General features: G+C 37.6%; 1 protein-coding gene and 1 pseudogene across 1 annotated transcript; both read left to right on the top strand.

Annotated features, from left to right (window-relative positions):
* The first annotated feature begins 998 nt into the window (after positions 1-998).
* On the top strand, positions 999-6,540 carry arsib (arylsulfatase family, member Ib). Its single transcript, XM_016255929.1, has 2 exons — positions 999-1,697; positions 3,941-6,540. The coding sequence occupies exons 1-2, from the start codon at positions 1,348-1,350 to the stop codon at positions 5,373-5,375; spliced, it is 1,785 nt and encodes a 594-aa protein (XP_016111415.1). The 5' UTR covers positions 999-1,347; the 3' UTR covers positions 5,376-6,540.
* A 6,054-nt stretch (positions 6,541-12,594) lies between these two features.
* On the top strand, positions 12,595-16,138 carry LOC107569773 (homeobox protein CDX-1-like; annotated as a pseudogene).
* Positions 16,139-16,364: the final 226 nt, after the last annotated feature.

Raw genomic sequence — 16,364 nt, 5'->3', positions numbered from 1 at the left:
AGCAAAGGGTCTGAATATTTAGGACCATGTGATATTTCAGTTTTTCTTTTTTAATAAATCTGCAAAAATGTCAACAATTCTGTGTTTTTCTGTCAATATGGGGTGCTGTGTGTACATTAATGAGGAAAAAAAATTAACTTAAATGATTTTAGCAAATGGCTGCAATATAACAAAGAGTGAAAAATTTAAGGGGGTCTGAATACTTTCCGTACCCACTGTATATATATATATATAAATTATGTGATTAACAATCAGGACATGTCTCAGGCACGTCTTGCTTAATTTAATACTTCTCCCATTCTACATGAAGTTCTGTATTGTCAAATTTCTTGGAGACTGTGATTATGTATTTTGATCTGAAGGGCCACTGCATGCTTAAAAGGTTGGGATCCACTGATATATAAAACAAAAGTGTAACAATAATAATAAAACATGACAATGACTAACAATCTGTTTTAATGCAAAAGTATGTGCACGGAATAGGTAATTGTACATTACTCAGCTGTTACAACCCCTACACCAGTTCTTCGGTAACACTTGATTTTAGTATCCTTGTTGCATGTTACATGTAGTTACACAGTAATAACAGTAAATTATGCATAATTGCATGTAATTAGCCTGATAGTAATGTGTTAATTAATCATTCTCACTATTTAAATGTGCAATTAGGCCTACAGTAACCAATAGACTTCCATAGTATGAAAAAAAAGGAAGTTAATGGCTACCGTCAACTGTTCAGATACGAATGTTCTTTGTAATTGTCTATATATTCTTTTGTGCTCGACAGAAGAAAGAAACTCATACAGGGTTGGAACAATTTGAGAGTGAGTAAAGGATAGCAAGGGATTCTCATTTTGGGTGAACTGTTCCTTTAAATGACTGATATATGCAGCCATAAATATGCCCAACGATGAAATCACAGTCTGAACATTGTTTCAAACCTCAAGAGGCTTTAAGAGATAGATAGACAATCGACTATTCAGTTCTTACCGCCTTCGTCATGATGGGGTTGGACTGTGAAGAAAAAGAAAGGAGGGGCTGCATGGTTCTAAAATCCTAGAAAACTCTACTTGCTTTCTTGTTTTTGTCAGTGTAGCCTATTGTGGTACGAAATAGATTATTGGCCAGATTAATAAAAAACGCCGATTGTTTTTGAGGATAAATTGCACAATATGTCCTATTTGCCGTTCCTTGGGTGACACGTGGTTTGTTGGTCAGTAGGTCGACTGGTTTTTGGCGACGCAAGGTGGAATCCACCCTGCAGCAGCAGCAGCTCCTGACCGCCACGACAGCAAGAAGGCGAAGATCATTAGCCTAAAGCTTCCTCTCGCCTCCTCCCCGAAGCTGATGAGCACGCTCATAGAGTTGCAACTGCTTTTGAAGTGGATGGCATTATTCGTGCTCTTCGGACTCCTCATCCTCAGTCCACGAACTTCTGCGTCTTGCAGGGACGCGAGGTCGAGCAGAGAAGACGCCGAGCGCTTTCGGGTTGAACAAGCTGCGGCTTTCAGACCCAAACGACCTCCACATATCATCTTCATACTGACAGATGACCAGGGTTTCAATGACATCGGATATCACAGCAGAGACATCCGCAGCCCGACGCTGGATAAGCTGGCTTCAGAGGGAGTGCTCCTGGAGAACTACTATGTCCAGCCGCTGTGCACTCCTTCCCGCAGCCAGCTCATCACAGGCAGGTCGTTCACCTCATTGCCTTGTTCACACGATATGCAGAATGTCAAAAGTTCGTCGCAAGTAGCTTTTCCACAAGCTGAGATAAATACTGATATATATAGATGGTGTGTATACGCACAAACGCAATCATGACACCACAACAATGCAGTATAAACATGAATTAAACAGCATGAGATGTAACAGAAAACACTAATAAACATAACTGATTGCAAAAACTATTTAGAAAAAAGTTTTTAATATCAAATCTGAGCTGTCACACAGGGAGTTCTGGAAATGTTAGTTTATGTTTGTTTGTTTGACTGTATATTTGACATATTTGATCTGGAAGATATAGGTCAATTGACTCATGACCCTATAGAAAACAAGCGGTCAGTAGCCTATAGCGCACCCATAAATTAAAATTTGTTTAAAGTTTACTCACCCTCAGGCCATCCAAGATGTAGATGAGTTTGTTTCTTCATGGGAACAACGAGAACAAGAAATGTAGCATTCCATCACTTTCTCAGCAATGGATCCTCTGCAGTGAATGGGTGCCGTCAGAATGAGAGTCCAAACAGCTGATTACATAATCCACAAGTAATCCACTCCAGTCCATTAGTTAACATCTTGTGAAGCCAAAAGCTGCCTAATTTGTAAGAAACTAATCTAGGTGTTTTAACTTTAAACTATTGCGTCAGGCTAAAATATGCAGTCCATAATCTATAATAACACATCCTCTAGTGAAAAAGTCCTTGTCCTCTCACATCAAAATCCACATAGCTGTTTTGGTTGGCTTGATCTGTACATAGTTCTCTCCTGATTCAGACCAGATTACTTTTTTCACTGGAGAAACCAATATTATGGATAGAGGACTCATATTTTTGGATGAACTATTCATTTAAGGCATTTTTAAGACAAATGCAAACTTTTCAGAGAGAAAACAAAGACCACTAACTTCGTTGAGACTGAAAACAAGATTGCTATAAACATGCAACCTCACAAAAGCAAAAAATGTCAACACTGTTGCAGCCAAATTTGAACCTCAGTGCAAACACTACGTTTCAAGTGCGTATTGCTTTAGTGAATCACCTTTATTAACTGAGCTTCAGATTTGTGTCACATGTGCATGTATGTTTGTGCTTTGTTCTGATTTGACAGTTGTCCTTTTATAAAGCTGCATGTTCCTGGAAAAGATTCCAAGACATCGGGGATTGATTTCTATCCGGATTGTGACAAATAAAGGGGAATAGTCCAAAAATGGATGTTAATGTAACACTTATTGTATTTGATAAGGAGGTCAGAGAGAAAACAAAGACCACTAACTTCGTTGAGACTGAAAACAAGATTGCTATAAACATGCAACCTCACAAAAGCAAAAAATGTCAACACTGTTGCAGCCAAATTTGAACCTCAGTGCAAACACTACGTTTCAAGTGCGTATTGCTTTAGTGAATCACCTTTATTAACTGAGCTTCAGATTTGTGTCACATGTGCATGTATGTTTGTGCTTTGTTCTGATTTGACAGTTGTCCTTTTATAAAGCTGCATGTTCCTGGAAAAGATTTAGTCCTTTGCTGTTTTCCAAGACATCGGGGATTGATTTCTATCCGGATTGTGACAAATAAAGGGGAATAGGTCAAAAATGGATGTTAATGTAATACTTGTTGTATTTGATAACGAGTATGTAGACACAATAATATTCACTGATCAATTGTGCACCATAAGGGGCCGATCACACAGAACACGTTTTTCCATTCCAATGCGTATTATATATAGTTTTTCTATGTAAACACACACTAGATGGATGTGTATGACTGTTGCGCTTGCGTCTTGAATCTTTTGCAGCGTCTCTCACACGTGAGCGCCATGTTTTTAAGACGCCGTGTCAAGTTTTTACATGCAGGACCGCTCATTAATTTCAGTTCCAAAACAGTGGACCAATCAGAAGACCCCGAAGGCGGGGCAAGCGTTGCAACCTTTTGTTCACAGTAACAAGTTGCATGGCAACTGTTTTATTTGACAGCAACATGGCGAAGGAGGCATTCTGCGCTGTGCTTTTTAAAAACTATTCCTGAGCGCTGCATCTCTCGTTTTTAGGTGCAAAGACGCGTTCTGTGTGAATGGCCCCTAAGACTTAGAATGTTTATTCATAAAGTAAATAGGGTCAATTTTGAGTTCATGAGAGGCGTAAACAAGACCTTTTTGTTTCAATTCTTGTTTTTTCCTCTGTGTCTAAGCATTGGGAATTGATTTATGATTTCTTTAGATATCAAATACACACTGGCCTCCAGCACTCCATCATCAGACCACGTCAACCCAGCTGCCTCCCTCGGGATGTGGTCACACTCCCTCAACGCTTACAGGAAGCCGGTTACTCCACTCACATGGTGGGGAAGTGGCATTTGGGCTTCTATCGTAAAGATTGTTTGCCCACACGTCGTGGATTTCACACCTACTTCGGTTCATTGACCGGCAGCGTAGACTATTATACGTACGGCTCATGCGACGGCAAGTCATTATGTGGCTTTGACCTCCACGAAGGTGAGTCAGTGGCATGGGGGAAAGGGGGGAAGTACTCAACTCACCTCTACACCCAGAGAGTGCGCAAAATCTTAGCAACACACGACTCAACCAGTCAGCCTCTTTTTATCTTCCTTTCCCTTCAGGCGGTGCATACACCTCTAAAGCCACCCAAAGAATACATCTATCCGTACCGCCGCATGGGCAACGTTCCCCGCAGGAAATACGCAGCCATGGTTTCTATCGTTGACGAGGCAGTCCGGAATATAACTTACGCGCTGCGAAAGTATGGCTTCTACCGTAATAGCGTCGTCATCTTCTCCACCGACAATGGAGCTCAGCCATTAACAGGGGGCAGTAACTGGCCCCTACGAGGGTGCAAGGGGACATATTGGGAAGGTGGCATTAGAGGAGTGGGTTTCGTGCACAGCCCCTTGATACGCCATCGAAGAAGGGTCAGCAGAGCCCTTATACACATTACTGACTGGTATCCAACCCTAATTGGACTTGCTGGGGGCAATGTGTCGCAGCATCAGGGATTAGACGGGTTTGATGTTTGGCCTACCATTAGTGAAGGAAAGGAATCCCCAAGACTGGAAATTCTTCACAACATCGACCCTCTTCATCGGCGCAGTTGGGGCTCGTTGAAGGACGGCTATGGATTGTGGGACACCACCGTGCAAGCGGCCATCAGAGTGGGCGACTGGAAGCTTTTGACGGGCGACCCTGGCCATGGGGATTGGGTGCCGCCCCAGGTGCTTACAAACTTCCCTAGCAGCTGGTGGCACCTGGAGCGACAGATTGAAAAAAAAAGAAAATCAGTTTGGCTCTTCAATGTTACAGGCGACCCTTGTGAACGGCATGACCTTGCAGCGAACAGGCCTGACGTCGTCAAGGAACTGCTAGCACGGCTAGCGTTATACAATCGCACTGCAATACCTGTTCGCTACCCGCCAGATGATGCCCGCGCTAACCCCAGTTTGAATGGCGGTGCATGGAGACCTTGGGTGAGCGAAGACGAAGAGGAGGAAAACTGGGATGGAATTTATTACAAGAGAGGAAAGAATCGCAAAAGGAAGAAATGTAGGCTCTGCAAATTACAATCATTCTTCAAGAAGCTTAATTTAAAGATCATGTCAAAACAAATACAAGATTCTTCTGCTATTGGACATCATGTTTAAGAGCTGGAAAGGAATAGTACACCCAGGACATCCAAGATGCGGGCGAAGAGAAATTAAGGTTGTAGAGGAAAACATGCTCCCCAAAGACTATTTTCGACAGTCCAAAATCCATATTTAGACCGTTTAAAAGTAATCTACACGACCCCAGCTGATAAATAAGGGTTGTAATGTAAATTATATACTTTTTATCTACAAATGCTTGCATTGGTCAAGTTTGGCTTAGTTCACGACCTCTTGTCTGCAAATTGAAGCATTTACTTGGTCACCTTTCTTTTAAGCTGATGTCAATAGTTGTGTGGTATAACATGTCTAAAAATACAAATATCTCTCAATTTATGTGAACTTATAAAAACTGCATGTGTATAAGAATTATACTACAATTGTACTGACAAATGCTGTTTACAGTAGTTTGATTGTCTTTTATTTCTTTTGAGAAAATAAAAGGTCAAGTTAATGCAATGTTGCAACATTTGGTGAAATTATATGAACTGTGAAACTATATTACAACAATGGTTTGAGCACCTGCAGACCTCTGTTGTTTGCATCCTATTTGCGTCAGACTATAATGCAAAATTCAAATGCCCAGCTGCTGAGCACCAGGAGACTACGAGGAGGCCAGGGCAGGACATCATTACATTTCAACACTATATTACAAGTGCAAGCTGTTTTTCAGGCCCACTGGATATCTTATATAGTATGAAAACAAATCCCCTGTAGCACTGGCATTGGTGGATGGATGATAAGGTCTTGGGGTCAGGCCCAATACCATTTAGGAACCTCATGTTGGAACTGTATCAAAGATCAAAGATTTCCACAAACCACCCTCTGCCCACAAATGCATTCTGTGGAAGCATGAGACAAATCAGGGACAACCAACCTCTCTTTGTTGAATGGAGGAACACAAGAGAAGTGCTGATGTGCTCCTCCTTATTTTCAGCAAATGATTGGATGGACAATAGACAGAAATGGCTGTTTCGATTCTTGTTACAGTTTCAAATTCAGTGGTGTTGGGAAAAAAATGTGCAGATGTGTTCATATTTTATGCTGTTATTTTTCATGAATATATTCATGAATATATGATTTTGAAATACGTTTTTACACAGAAACATGGAGGATGTATGAGTGGATGTATCTGATGACCTCATTGGGTATTCAGTGAAAAAATAAATTTTTGCTTACCTTTAAAAAGACTACTTATTATTACACTTTAAAATAACAAAATGTAATGTTTTCAGACCCTTAACTGCATGTTGTTTACAATTAAATGAAAGTTTATAGTTTGTTATTAAACTTTTGTAATGAAGTTGCAATTTTGTAAAATACATTCAATCAAGTAACACTACAGAAAAAAATATAACCAAGTACTTTACACATGCTTTAAAATGTTAGTCAACACTTAAAAATAAGTGTGCTTAAAGCACAATAAAAAAATTCATATTCAAAACAATTAAGTACACTTCTTTGTCAGAAGGTGCTCTCTCTTGCTTTATCACTTTGCAGATTATGCAGCGGTGACTACATTCATGCTTCACCTGCAGTTGGCTACACAAAACAATAAGCAAAACAAAACAGAGGGAATATAGGAAACTGTACGTTTTGGAGCTTGCTGATTGAATGCCTCCTCTAGCTCCTTCTGCTTCTCACAGTACAGAAGGACACTTATCATGCATGACACAAACCAAAGCCATCACACAATCCAGATGTGCTTTCAGAAGAACATGCAGTGTGTGATGTGCCTCTATGCTTCCTGGCAAAACAACACTGCTTACTAGTTCACCCAAAAATAAAAAGGCTGAAAATGTCCTCACCCTCAGATCAACCATTTGTTTCTTCATCAGAACAGATTTGGAAACATGTAGCAGAAGCTTTTTAAAGAGTTCACCCCAAAATGAAAATTCTGTCATCATTTATTCACCCTCAAGGTTTTCTAAACCTGTATGTGCTTCTTTCTTCTGCTGAACACAAAAGAAGATATTTTTAAGAATGTCGGTCTGGTCCCCACTGACTTCTATAATATTTAATAAGGCTACCAGCAATTGTTTGATTGCCAACATTCATTAATTTGTGTGTGTGAGTGTGTACATGTTATCCTATCCCGGTGGGGACTTAAACATGAATACACATGGGGACTCATGGGAACTCTTGTCACCATGGGGACCTAAATTGAGGTCCTCATGGGGAAACAAGCTTATAAATGATACTGAATGAGTTTTGTTTCTTCTTTCTTTCTCTGAGAATGTAAAAATGCAGAAAGTTTTCTGTGAGGTGTAGGTTTAGGTGCAATGATTGGTGTAGGGCCATAGAAAATATGGTTTGTACAGAATAAAAACCATTACACCTATGGAGAGTCCCCACAAGGATATAAACCAGACTGTGTGTGTGTGTGTGTGTGTGTGTGTGTGTGTTTGTGACAAATGAGGACATACATTTGTATAATAACAAAGGTATGACATAGGTATTACAAGGAGAAGGTGCCTTTTCAGGACATTCCCCCATGCCCCCACTTTTCAAAACGCTTATAAATCACACAGAATGGAGTGTATTGAAAATCTGAAAAAGCACAAAGTCTCCTGTGAGGGGTAGGTTTAGGGGTAGGGTTGGTGTAGGGCAATAGAATATACGGTCTGTACAGTATAAAAACCATTACGCCTATGGAGAGTCCCCATAAACCATAAAAACAAACCTGTGTGTGTGTGTGTGTGAATAAGTGTAAATAGGGCTATGAAAACTGTTCATACAGTTGTATTATATTATGTAAACAAATACAAACTAAATACAAATCAGTGAAGTCTGTTTTTTGTTTTTGTTTTTTTTGCAATTTGTCTTTATCATTCATTTATATTGCAGCTAATTTACTTATTATGTATTTATTTTATGCATTTATGCATTCATTACATTATTTTATGCATTTATTCTGTACAGTTTTTACCTGACTACCCAAAATAAATAATAAAATGGAAATAAATTGATAAAGCAACTTAATAGTGTACCACATTGTAAGCATTAAAACAGGATTTAGCTTTAGGTGTGATTTCGCAGTTGTCCTGCAGGTGACTGCATGAGACTGTCTGGGCACTGAATCTAAAACCATTTTCAACCACTGCTTACGTTACGATTATAATTTTTTTATTATTATTATTTTTTAAAACAATCTGTAATCCTAACATGATTCGTAGGATCGTTTCTTTAGTACGACCAATACTTAAAGCCTAAGACCTGCTTTTTGGAAACACGGTCCTGCTTATTATTTAGCCTAAATTCAGTTGCAGCCATCTCAATGCATTAGCACATCTAAATGAAGGTACAACATTACATTTGAAAAATGATTTCACTTGTTAGGACATGCTTTATTGTAGCTATTTAATTTGTTATAAGTTGCTGCAATTGTGTAGCCTTTGTTATCTGCTAGCTACTAAATAAAGCAAGCCCAATAGGCATTTCGTTTTTAAAGCTTTTATTAATTTCTAAATTAAATATATTGCTTCTGATAAGGAGGAACACATTCCGATTCTCATAACAATTTAAACAAGCATAGTTTTGTTTCCCCCCTTTTTAATTTTACTGCGTTTTGTCAAAATGTGTAAGCACTGAGCTTGTTCTTTTGAATGGTCGAAGGAAAAAAGTGTCATGCCTCGTAAATACATGTATAAGTTAACATAATTGAACTTCAGCACAAGGGCAACGAGACCTTTGCTTTGTCCTCGCATTATTATCAATCATCAGCGTGACACTCTTGCTCTGTTTAGGTTTGCTTTTCCATCCAAACTCATCATATGATCATTTTAAACGGGACTTGTGCTTCCACAGCTGCAATTTACACTGTGCAAAACAACATTTTTCTATCATTTTAATCAACATTAAAATTCATATTTGTTAATAGATTTACATAATTTTGATTTGTAGTTCATATCAACCATCACAGTCGATGCCGATATTCTCTGAAGATGTATTTATTTCCAAATGCTCTTCCAATTTCAAACACAAGGAAGTCACACTTGGACGTGAAATGTAACCCCACGCATCTAAATCCTCTCAGATCGCTTTGAACCCTTTTTCTGCTTCTGAACCGAGCAAAAATCGTTTGCATTATTCTGTTTCCTCGAAGTCTTTTACTTTGGATCGCAGAAACATGTTTATTTACTGGTGTGCCTAATGAACTTTTTTCAGATGGTGACATGAACCTATATTATATGCCTATTCTTACGCTCTAAAAAATACTGGGTTGTTTCAACCCAACTTTGGGTCCAATATGGACTAACCCAACCGTTGGGTTGAATTTTTACATTAAATTTTTAACCCAAAAGTTGGGTTAGTCCATATTTGACACAAAGTTGGGTTGAAACAACCCAGCATTTTTTAGAGAGTAGAGTTGAGTGGTAATGTTTAAAGTGAGGAGGAAAGGCATGAGTCAAATATGGACTATGGACAAACTAATATCTCTCCGCAAAGAGAAATGACTGAATCCTGAAGGACAGCTTGATGAATAGATTGATGAATCGTGTGTATATTAAGTAACTCATTTTAAGATATAGGTCAGTAAAAATATGTAAACCACTCAAAATATAATAAAGTATCTTCCATGTTGTTATCTTATCAATAGGCAACCGTTTTCAAGCCGAACAGTGAAATAAAAGCTACTACGGTTGTACAATTATTAGCCCACAAACACACACTTGTTTGTCTTTGCAACATGAACACAATCATAAATATTATTGATCAGCAGCGACCCAAAGTTGGGTTGAAACAACCCAGCATTTTTTAGAGAGTAGAGTTGAGTGGTAATGTTTAAAGTGAGGAGGAAACGCACGAGTCAAATATGGACTATGGACAAACTAATATCTCTCCGCAAAGAGAAATGACTGAATCCTGAAGGACAGCTTGATGAATAGATTGATGAATCGTGTGTATATTAAGTAACTCATTTTAAGATATAGGTCAGTAAAAATATGTAAACCACTCAAAATATAATAAAGTATCTTCCATGTTGTTATCTTATCAATAGGCAACCGTTTTCAAGCCGAACAGTGAAATAAAAGCTACTACGGTTGTACAATTATTAGCCCACAAACACACACTTGTTTGTCTTTGCAACATGAACACAATCATAAATATTATTGATCAGCAGCACGTATAACTAACTATACAATCTAAAATATCAGCTTCAAGACGCCACACATTTCAGTTTGTCTCACACGGTTCACGTCACTTTTGTCCAGGTGTCAAATGTTTTCATTTCATTTTTTTTTTTTTTTTTCGGACAGGTCATGATTTTATGGCCGTATGTTTGAGATGTTTTCATATCATAAAAGCTGATAGGAGACATCCTGAAATAATTTGGTATATTAGTGCCATCTCTGTCCAGTTTCTCCTTGAAAACGGGCTCATCGACACTAAGAATTGTCTGAGAAACGGCTTCTGGATTTGTAGTATTAAATGCTTTGAAAGTCCAGGTGAAACTGTCCCGGTCTTCCCTGCAGAATACAGAAAATACAGCCACGCTCACTGTCACTGAGGATTACGTCATTTAACAACACATTTTTTAATTCGATAGTATAAAATGCTTTACCAGTAAAAGAAAAAAAGTATATATATATATTTGTGTGTGTGTGTGTGTGTGTGTGTGTGTGTGTGTGTGTGTGTGTGTGTGTGTGTGTGTGTGTGTGTGTGCACGCGCGCGCTACCATAAAATAATCCGCTCTAATCTTTCATTTCGTTTTGCGCCAATGCCTGTTCCATATCTGTGTAAAGTTCATAAAAGCATTGATCTTATTTTTTAAACAAAAATAATAATTATGATAATTATAATAATAAATACTATATATATAAATAATAATTATAATAATTATAATAATAAATACTATATATATATATATATATATATATATATAACAATTACATTTATATTGTATAGCACTCACTGTCACTGTACTAATAATATAAAAAATGTGATGTGATATAATCAGTGCTGTCTAGAAATGTAACGTTTAAACCATGCATACCGCGTAAAATCTAAAATGATTATTTTACGACCACGATCTTTGCCTTATTCGCACTGTAGACATTGTTATTTGTTTTGAATCAACTGATAATCGAATGTCGTGTGTTATATACACCGATATAACTTTATGTATATAGATTACAATAATATAGTTTTGAAAAATGTAGGCTAAAAACTAGTAGGCCTAGTTTTGTTCGCCATTAGGCTATATCATAAAAATTCAGTGACACTTACGGCATTTTAGTCACAGTATTTACAGTTCATGTCATTAAATCATACACATAGTATAGATTTGGGCTATTTTTTAAATGTGAAATGATGATCGCACATGTGGCAAAATGGAAGGCCACATAAGCGTTGGAGTTAATGATTATAATTTTATCCGCATTTATTAAATTATAATCCGCACTCACGAGAACAATCTACTTTTTTCTTTTCTTTTACATTCATTACTGATGGGAAAAGACACAAACCTCTCGGCTCAAAGCCTTCCTCAGTGTGTCACGTCCTCACAAACACTGAGGAAGGCTTTGAGCCGAAACGTTTGTGTCTTTTCCCATCAGTAATGCATGTAAAATAATTCTCGTGAGTGCGGATCATAATTTCCTATACTAAGTAACTCAACAGATTGACGCACCAAAATAAAAAGATCAAGTAACGCAAGAGCGCAGTGCAAACGACGTTGTTATATTATTTTATCCTGCCATGTTTCCAATAAAAAAGACAAATGCAAAAAACAGCACTGAACTAACAACATAAATGTATTACAAACACCAATCTTATGGAAAAAAAAAAAAAAAGAATAACTCGAACTTCAAATAAAATCGAAACAAATATGATGGTGCGCACAAGGAATTTTGGGAATCTCTGTTTCCCGCTAAACTGACATTTTTATTCTAAACAATATCATTTTAACAAAAGCCGATTTTACCTTAAAAATAGATGTACATATTAAATTATATATATACATATATATATATATTATCCGCAAGTAATGAGCATATTTTACTAACAGCTGTTATATAGGCTACTGTAGATTTACACGTGTTGTCTTTTTAAATTTCATAGCATTTTTACATTTTCCTACTTAGAAACGTGTTTAGAGTGCAAGTGGGCCTACTAATTTAATAGGTAGGCCTATACATTCTGAACTGGAACATCACCAAGGCAGTCTCGAGACCGTGGGAGGGTGATTATCATGATCATAAAAGTGACGTCAACGTCGCAACCTTTAGCAGCCAGCGAGGCTGGAGGGTTCAGAGAATCTGGCCAGGTAGAGGAGTCGTCAGGTTATAGGGAAACCTGGGTCTTAGGAGCCAAGATCAATTGTTTGGGTGCATATTATGCACTGGAGTCATCAGGCGGAAAAATGTACGTGAGTTATCTCTTGGAGAAGGACACCAGTATGTACCCCAATTCCGTCAGACACCCAAGCCTAAACCTGAACCCTCAGAATTTTGTCCCCGCACCTCCTCAGTATCCGGACTTCACAGGATACCATCACGTCTCTGGAATTACCAGCGACCCTCACCACAGCCAGCCAGGAGCCTGGAATCCCGCGTACCCTCCTCCGCGAGAGGAATGGACAGCTTATGGGCCGGGAACCGGACCATCGACCTCGAGCACTGGTCAGCTGGGTTTTCCAGAGTTTTCATCTGTTCAAGCGTCCGGCCTTCTTCCATCCTCCATAAACACATCAGTCGGTCAGCTGTCGCCCAACTCTCAGAGACGGAACCCGTACGACTGGATGCGTCGGAGCGCGCCGCCTCCAAACTCAGGTGCATTCATTTAAATCTATATAAATGTAAAAAAAAATAAAAGGAAAATAAAAGTTATTATATTTTGAAAAATATAATATAATAATTATTACAGAGAACAATAACTAATGTGATCGCAATAAATAAATACATTTTTAAAAAGGCCAGCTATGGACATGTCACGGGAAAACTACTGCTAAACTCGGTCTCGCAATAGTTTGGAAGCAAACTCTTCTGTATTCACGCGTTTGTCATGCTAATGTAGTGATGTGTGTGAGTTTCTTTGCTTTGATGTAGCTCTTTGTTCTTTTTTGCCTGGATGCCGAGAAGTTGTTGAATACACGGATGCGCATGTGCAATTAACATTTAGTAGCTAGTAAAATAGCTGAAAGTGAAAAGACAGAGAAAAAAAAAAAAAAATAGGAAAAATAATTTAAAAGATGAATTATATATGATTGTGCATTTTTCTAGAAAACGATACAATATGCAACAGAATAAAAACTCAATTCAAAGCTCACAGGACTGGAAGAAATGTCAGCAAACCTGCAGTTAAAACTTATTGAATTATGGAAAAGCTGAATAAAATATTCAGAACATTTACTGTTTACATGTACAGTTGGGCCGAATATTTCTGCCCAGTGGTAAACAATGAGATTTGGAATTATTGCAATTACTGTTGAAAAAAAAAAAAAAAAAGAACTTTGATATTTCAGCACATTGTTAATAAGGCATTTTATCCCTGTCAGCTCAGGATCCTCTATATTAAAAACTCAATTCAAAGCTCACAGGACTGGAAGAAATGTCAGCAAACCTGCAGTTAAAACTTATTGAATTATGGAAAAGCTGAATAAAATATTCAGAACATTTACTGTTTACATGTACAGTTGGGCCGAATATTTCTGCCCAGTGGTAAACAATGAGATTTGGAATTATTGCAATTACTGTTGAAAAAAAAATAAATAAGAACTTTGATATTTCAGCACATTGTTAATAAGGCATTTTATCCCTGTCAGCTCAGGATCCTCTATATTGTGACCGGAACTCAATTCCTCCTCATATGTATGCCATACCATGACATCAGAGTCAAGTTGGAGAATTTGTTGTAAATTTAGTTGGATCTGTTTCTTTGTAAACACTTTCAATCTTAATTTTACAGGCCTAATACCTTTGAAAAATAGATACGCCATTAAATTAGAATCTTGAGGCAATTCCTCAAGACTGTCATTTTTAGTTGCCACACATTAAAATACAACTCAGTAACCAGACGGTCTCATTGAAAAGTCTGGAGCCAAGCCTGAAATGATGTCTTATTAGCTCACTCTCAGTATTATTTTAAAGTTATAAACACTAAGAGGCATTTTATATAACACAATTAAATACCTGGCTTTTTAAAAGGAGAATTGTGAGAGTTGCTTGGCCGGGTTAATGATACCAAGAGATTATGGCCTCTAGTGAGATTTTCAGTGAAGATGCTATGGTTGAGAAGCCTAATTATCTGGAGTTCTGTTGCCCTAGACAGGCGCTGTCCTTCCCTTTGCCGTTCATGTTTTAATATTTAACCTGTGGCCACTTAAGTCCCCTCTTGCCGCTGACAGGGTAAACTAAGTTTGAAATATGGAGACACGATTCCAAAGACCTTTATAACATGGACATCTTGGTGTTTTATATATGTGTGCTTTTGACGATTGGCTTGATTAAGGGAGCAAACACTGTGTTCCCAAAGTTACTTTTTAATAGAAAAGATAAACACATAACGACATTAATTAAAAAACGACTCTTTATTTCTATCACATTATCATTAATTATAGTCAGTTTTATTTGTTTAGCAGTTCTCACAATACATATTGTTAGCTTCACAAAAAAATATTGGGTTTTGGGTTCCCTAAAGAACCTTTTAAAGAACAACTCTTAAAATTTTATTCTTGAATGTGAAGAACATTTGAACTTTTTCCATTATAATACTTTATAAAACCTTTTGTGGAATGGAAAGGGTCCATGGATGTTAAAGGGTCTTCACGGAACCATATGCCAATAAAGAGTCTTTATTTGAAAGAATGTACATTTTCATTCCACTAATAATGGAAAAAATGGTTCTTTTAAGAACTGTTCACTGAGGTTCTTTCCGGTACCAAAAATGTTTTTTTATATGGCATCGCTGCGAAACCCTATAGGCAACCTTAAAGCTGATTGCGATTAGGGATGGGCGTATCGATCAGAAGTATCGATATATATCGATACTGATGCGAGTATCAAAAGTATCGATACTCAAACAATAAATATCGATACTACGGTGTGTTTTATTTACCAGTGATTTTGTTCATTTAACAAAAAAAATTATGCATTTAATTGGACTAATAACCTATGTTAGTAAATAACTGTGTAGGATAGAACTATTTTCCTGCTCATCTGAACACATGCAAATGTTGCAAGACAGAACCAATCCATCACAGAGAGCGTTCACTCTCGTATCGAAAACAAAATAAGTGGTATCGCCCATCCCTAATTGCGATCACTAGTATGTAGATGAAATATACAATGCAACTTTTACCTCAATAACTCTACAGGGAAAAAAAAGTTTTTCAGTATGACTTATAGTGTGCTGTTGACAGGTGAAGATCTGGTTCCAGAACCGGCGTGCTAAAGAGAGGAAAGTCAATAAAAAGAAAATGCAACAGCCGGCATCCACAACCACATCAACCCCACCTGGTTCAGCTCTGCCAGGCAATGTTCCCATGGTGACAAGCAGCAGCGGTGGCCTGGTATCACCATCTATGCCAATGACTATCAAAGAAGAGTACTGAAGATGTGCAGACTTTGACTGTTAGCTGTTTTTATACAGAGCCCTTTCACACTTTTACACACTTTCAAATCAACTCATCAATGAAAACACAACAACCGTGATAAAGACTGTGGAAAGATATGAATGAAAAGTAGTCAACAACCATTGAAAAGTAATGCAGCAACATTCTAAGATGAATCTGTTGTGTAATATTCCTCTGGTCATGTCGGATTCTTTATTCTAGTACTTTATTACTGCAGTTTTTTTTTTGCTCATCACTGTAAACTTTCATATGTGACCCTGGAGCACAAAATCAGTCTTAAGTCGCTGGGGGATATTTGTAGCAAGAGCCAAAAATACATTGTATGGGTAAAAATGATAGATTTTTCTTTTATGCCAAAAATCATTAGGATATTAAATAAAGATCATGTTTCATGAAGATATTTTGTAAATTC

The sequence above is a fragment of the Sinocyclocheilus grahami genome, unplaced genomic scaffold, assembly GCF_001515645.1.
Source record: "Sinocyclocheilus grahami isolate Dianchi unplaced genomic scaffold, SAMN03320097.WGS_v1.1 scaffold1379.1, whole genome shotgun sequence".
In the NCBI taxonomy this organism is placed as follows: Eukaryota; Metazoa; Chordata; class Actinopteri; order Cypriniformes; family Cyprinidae; genus Sinocyclocheilus; species Sinocyclocheilus grahami.
The sequence above is the reverse complement of the archived record's forward strand: the minus strand, read 5'-3'. Positions and strand labels throughout refer to the sequence as shown.

Bases quoted from the DNA above. Each gene is read 5' to 3' on its own strand.
- arsib (XM_016255929.1), top strand. From the start codon at position 1,348: ATGAGCACGCTCATAGAGTTGCAACTGCTTTTGAAGTGGATGGCATTA. The intron at 1,698-3,940 runs GTCGTTCACCTC...TGATTTCTTTAG, and splicing joins AGCCAGCTCATCACAGGCAG to ATATCAAATACACACTGGCC.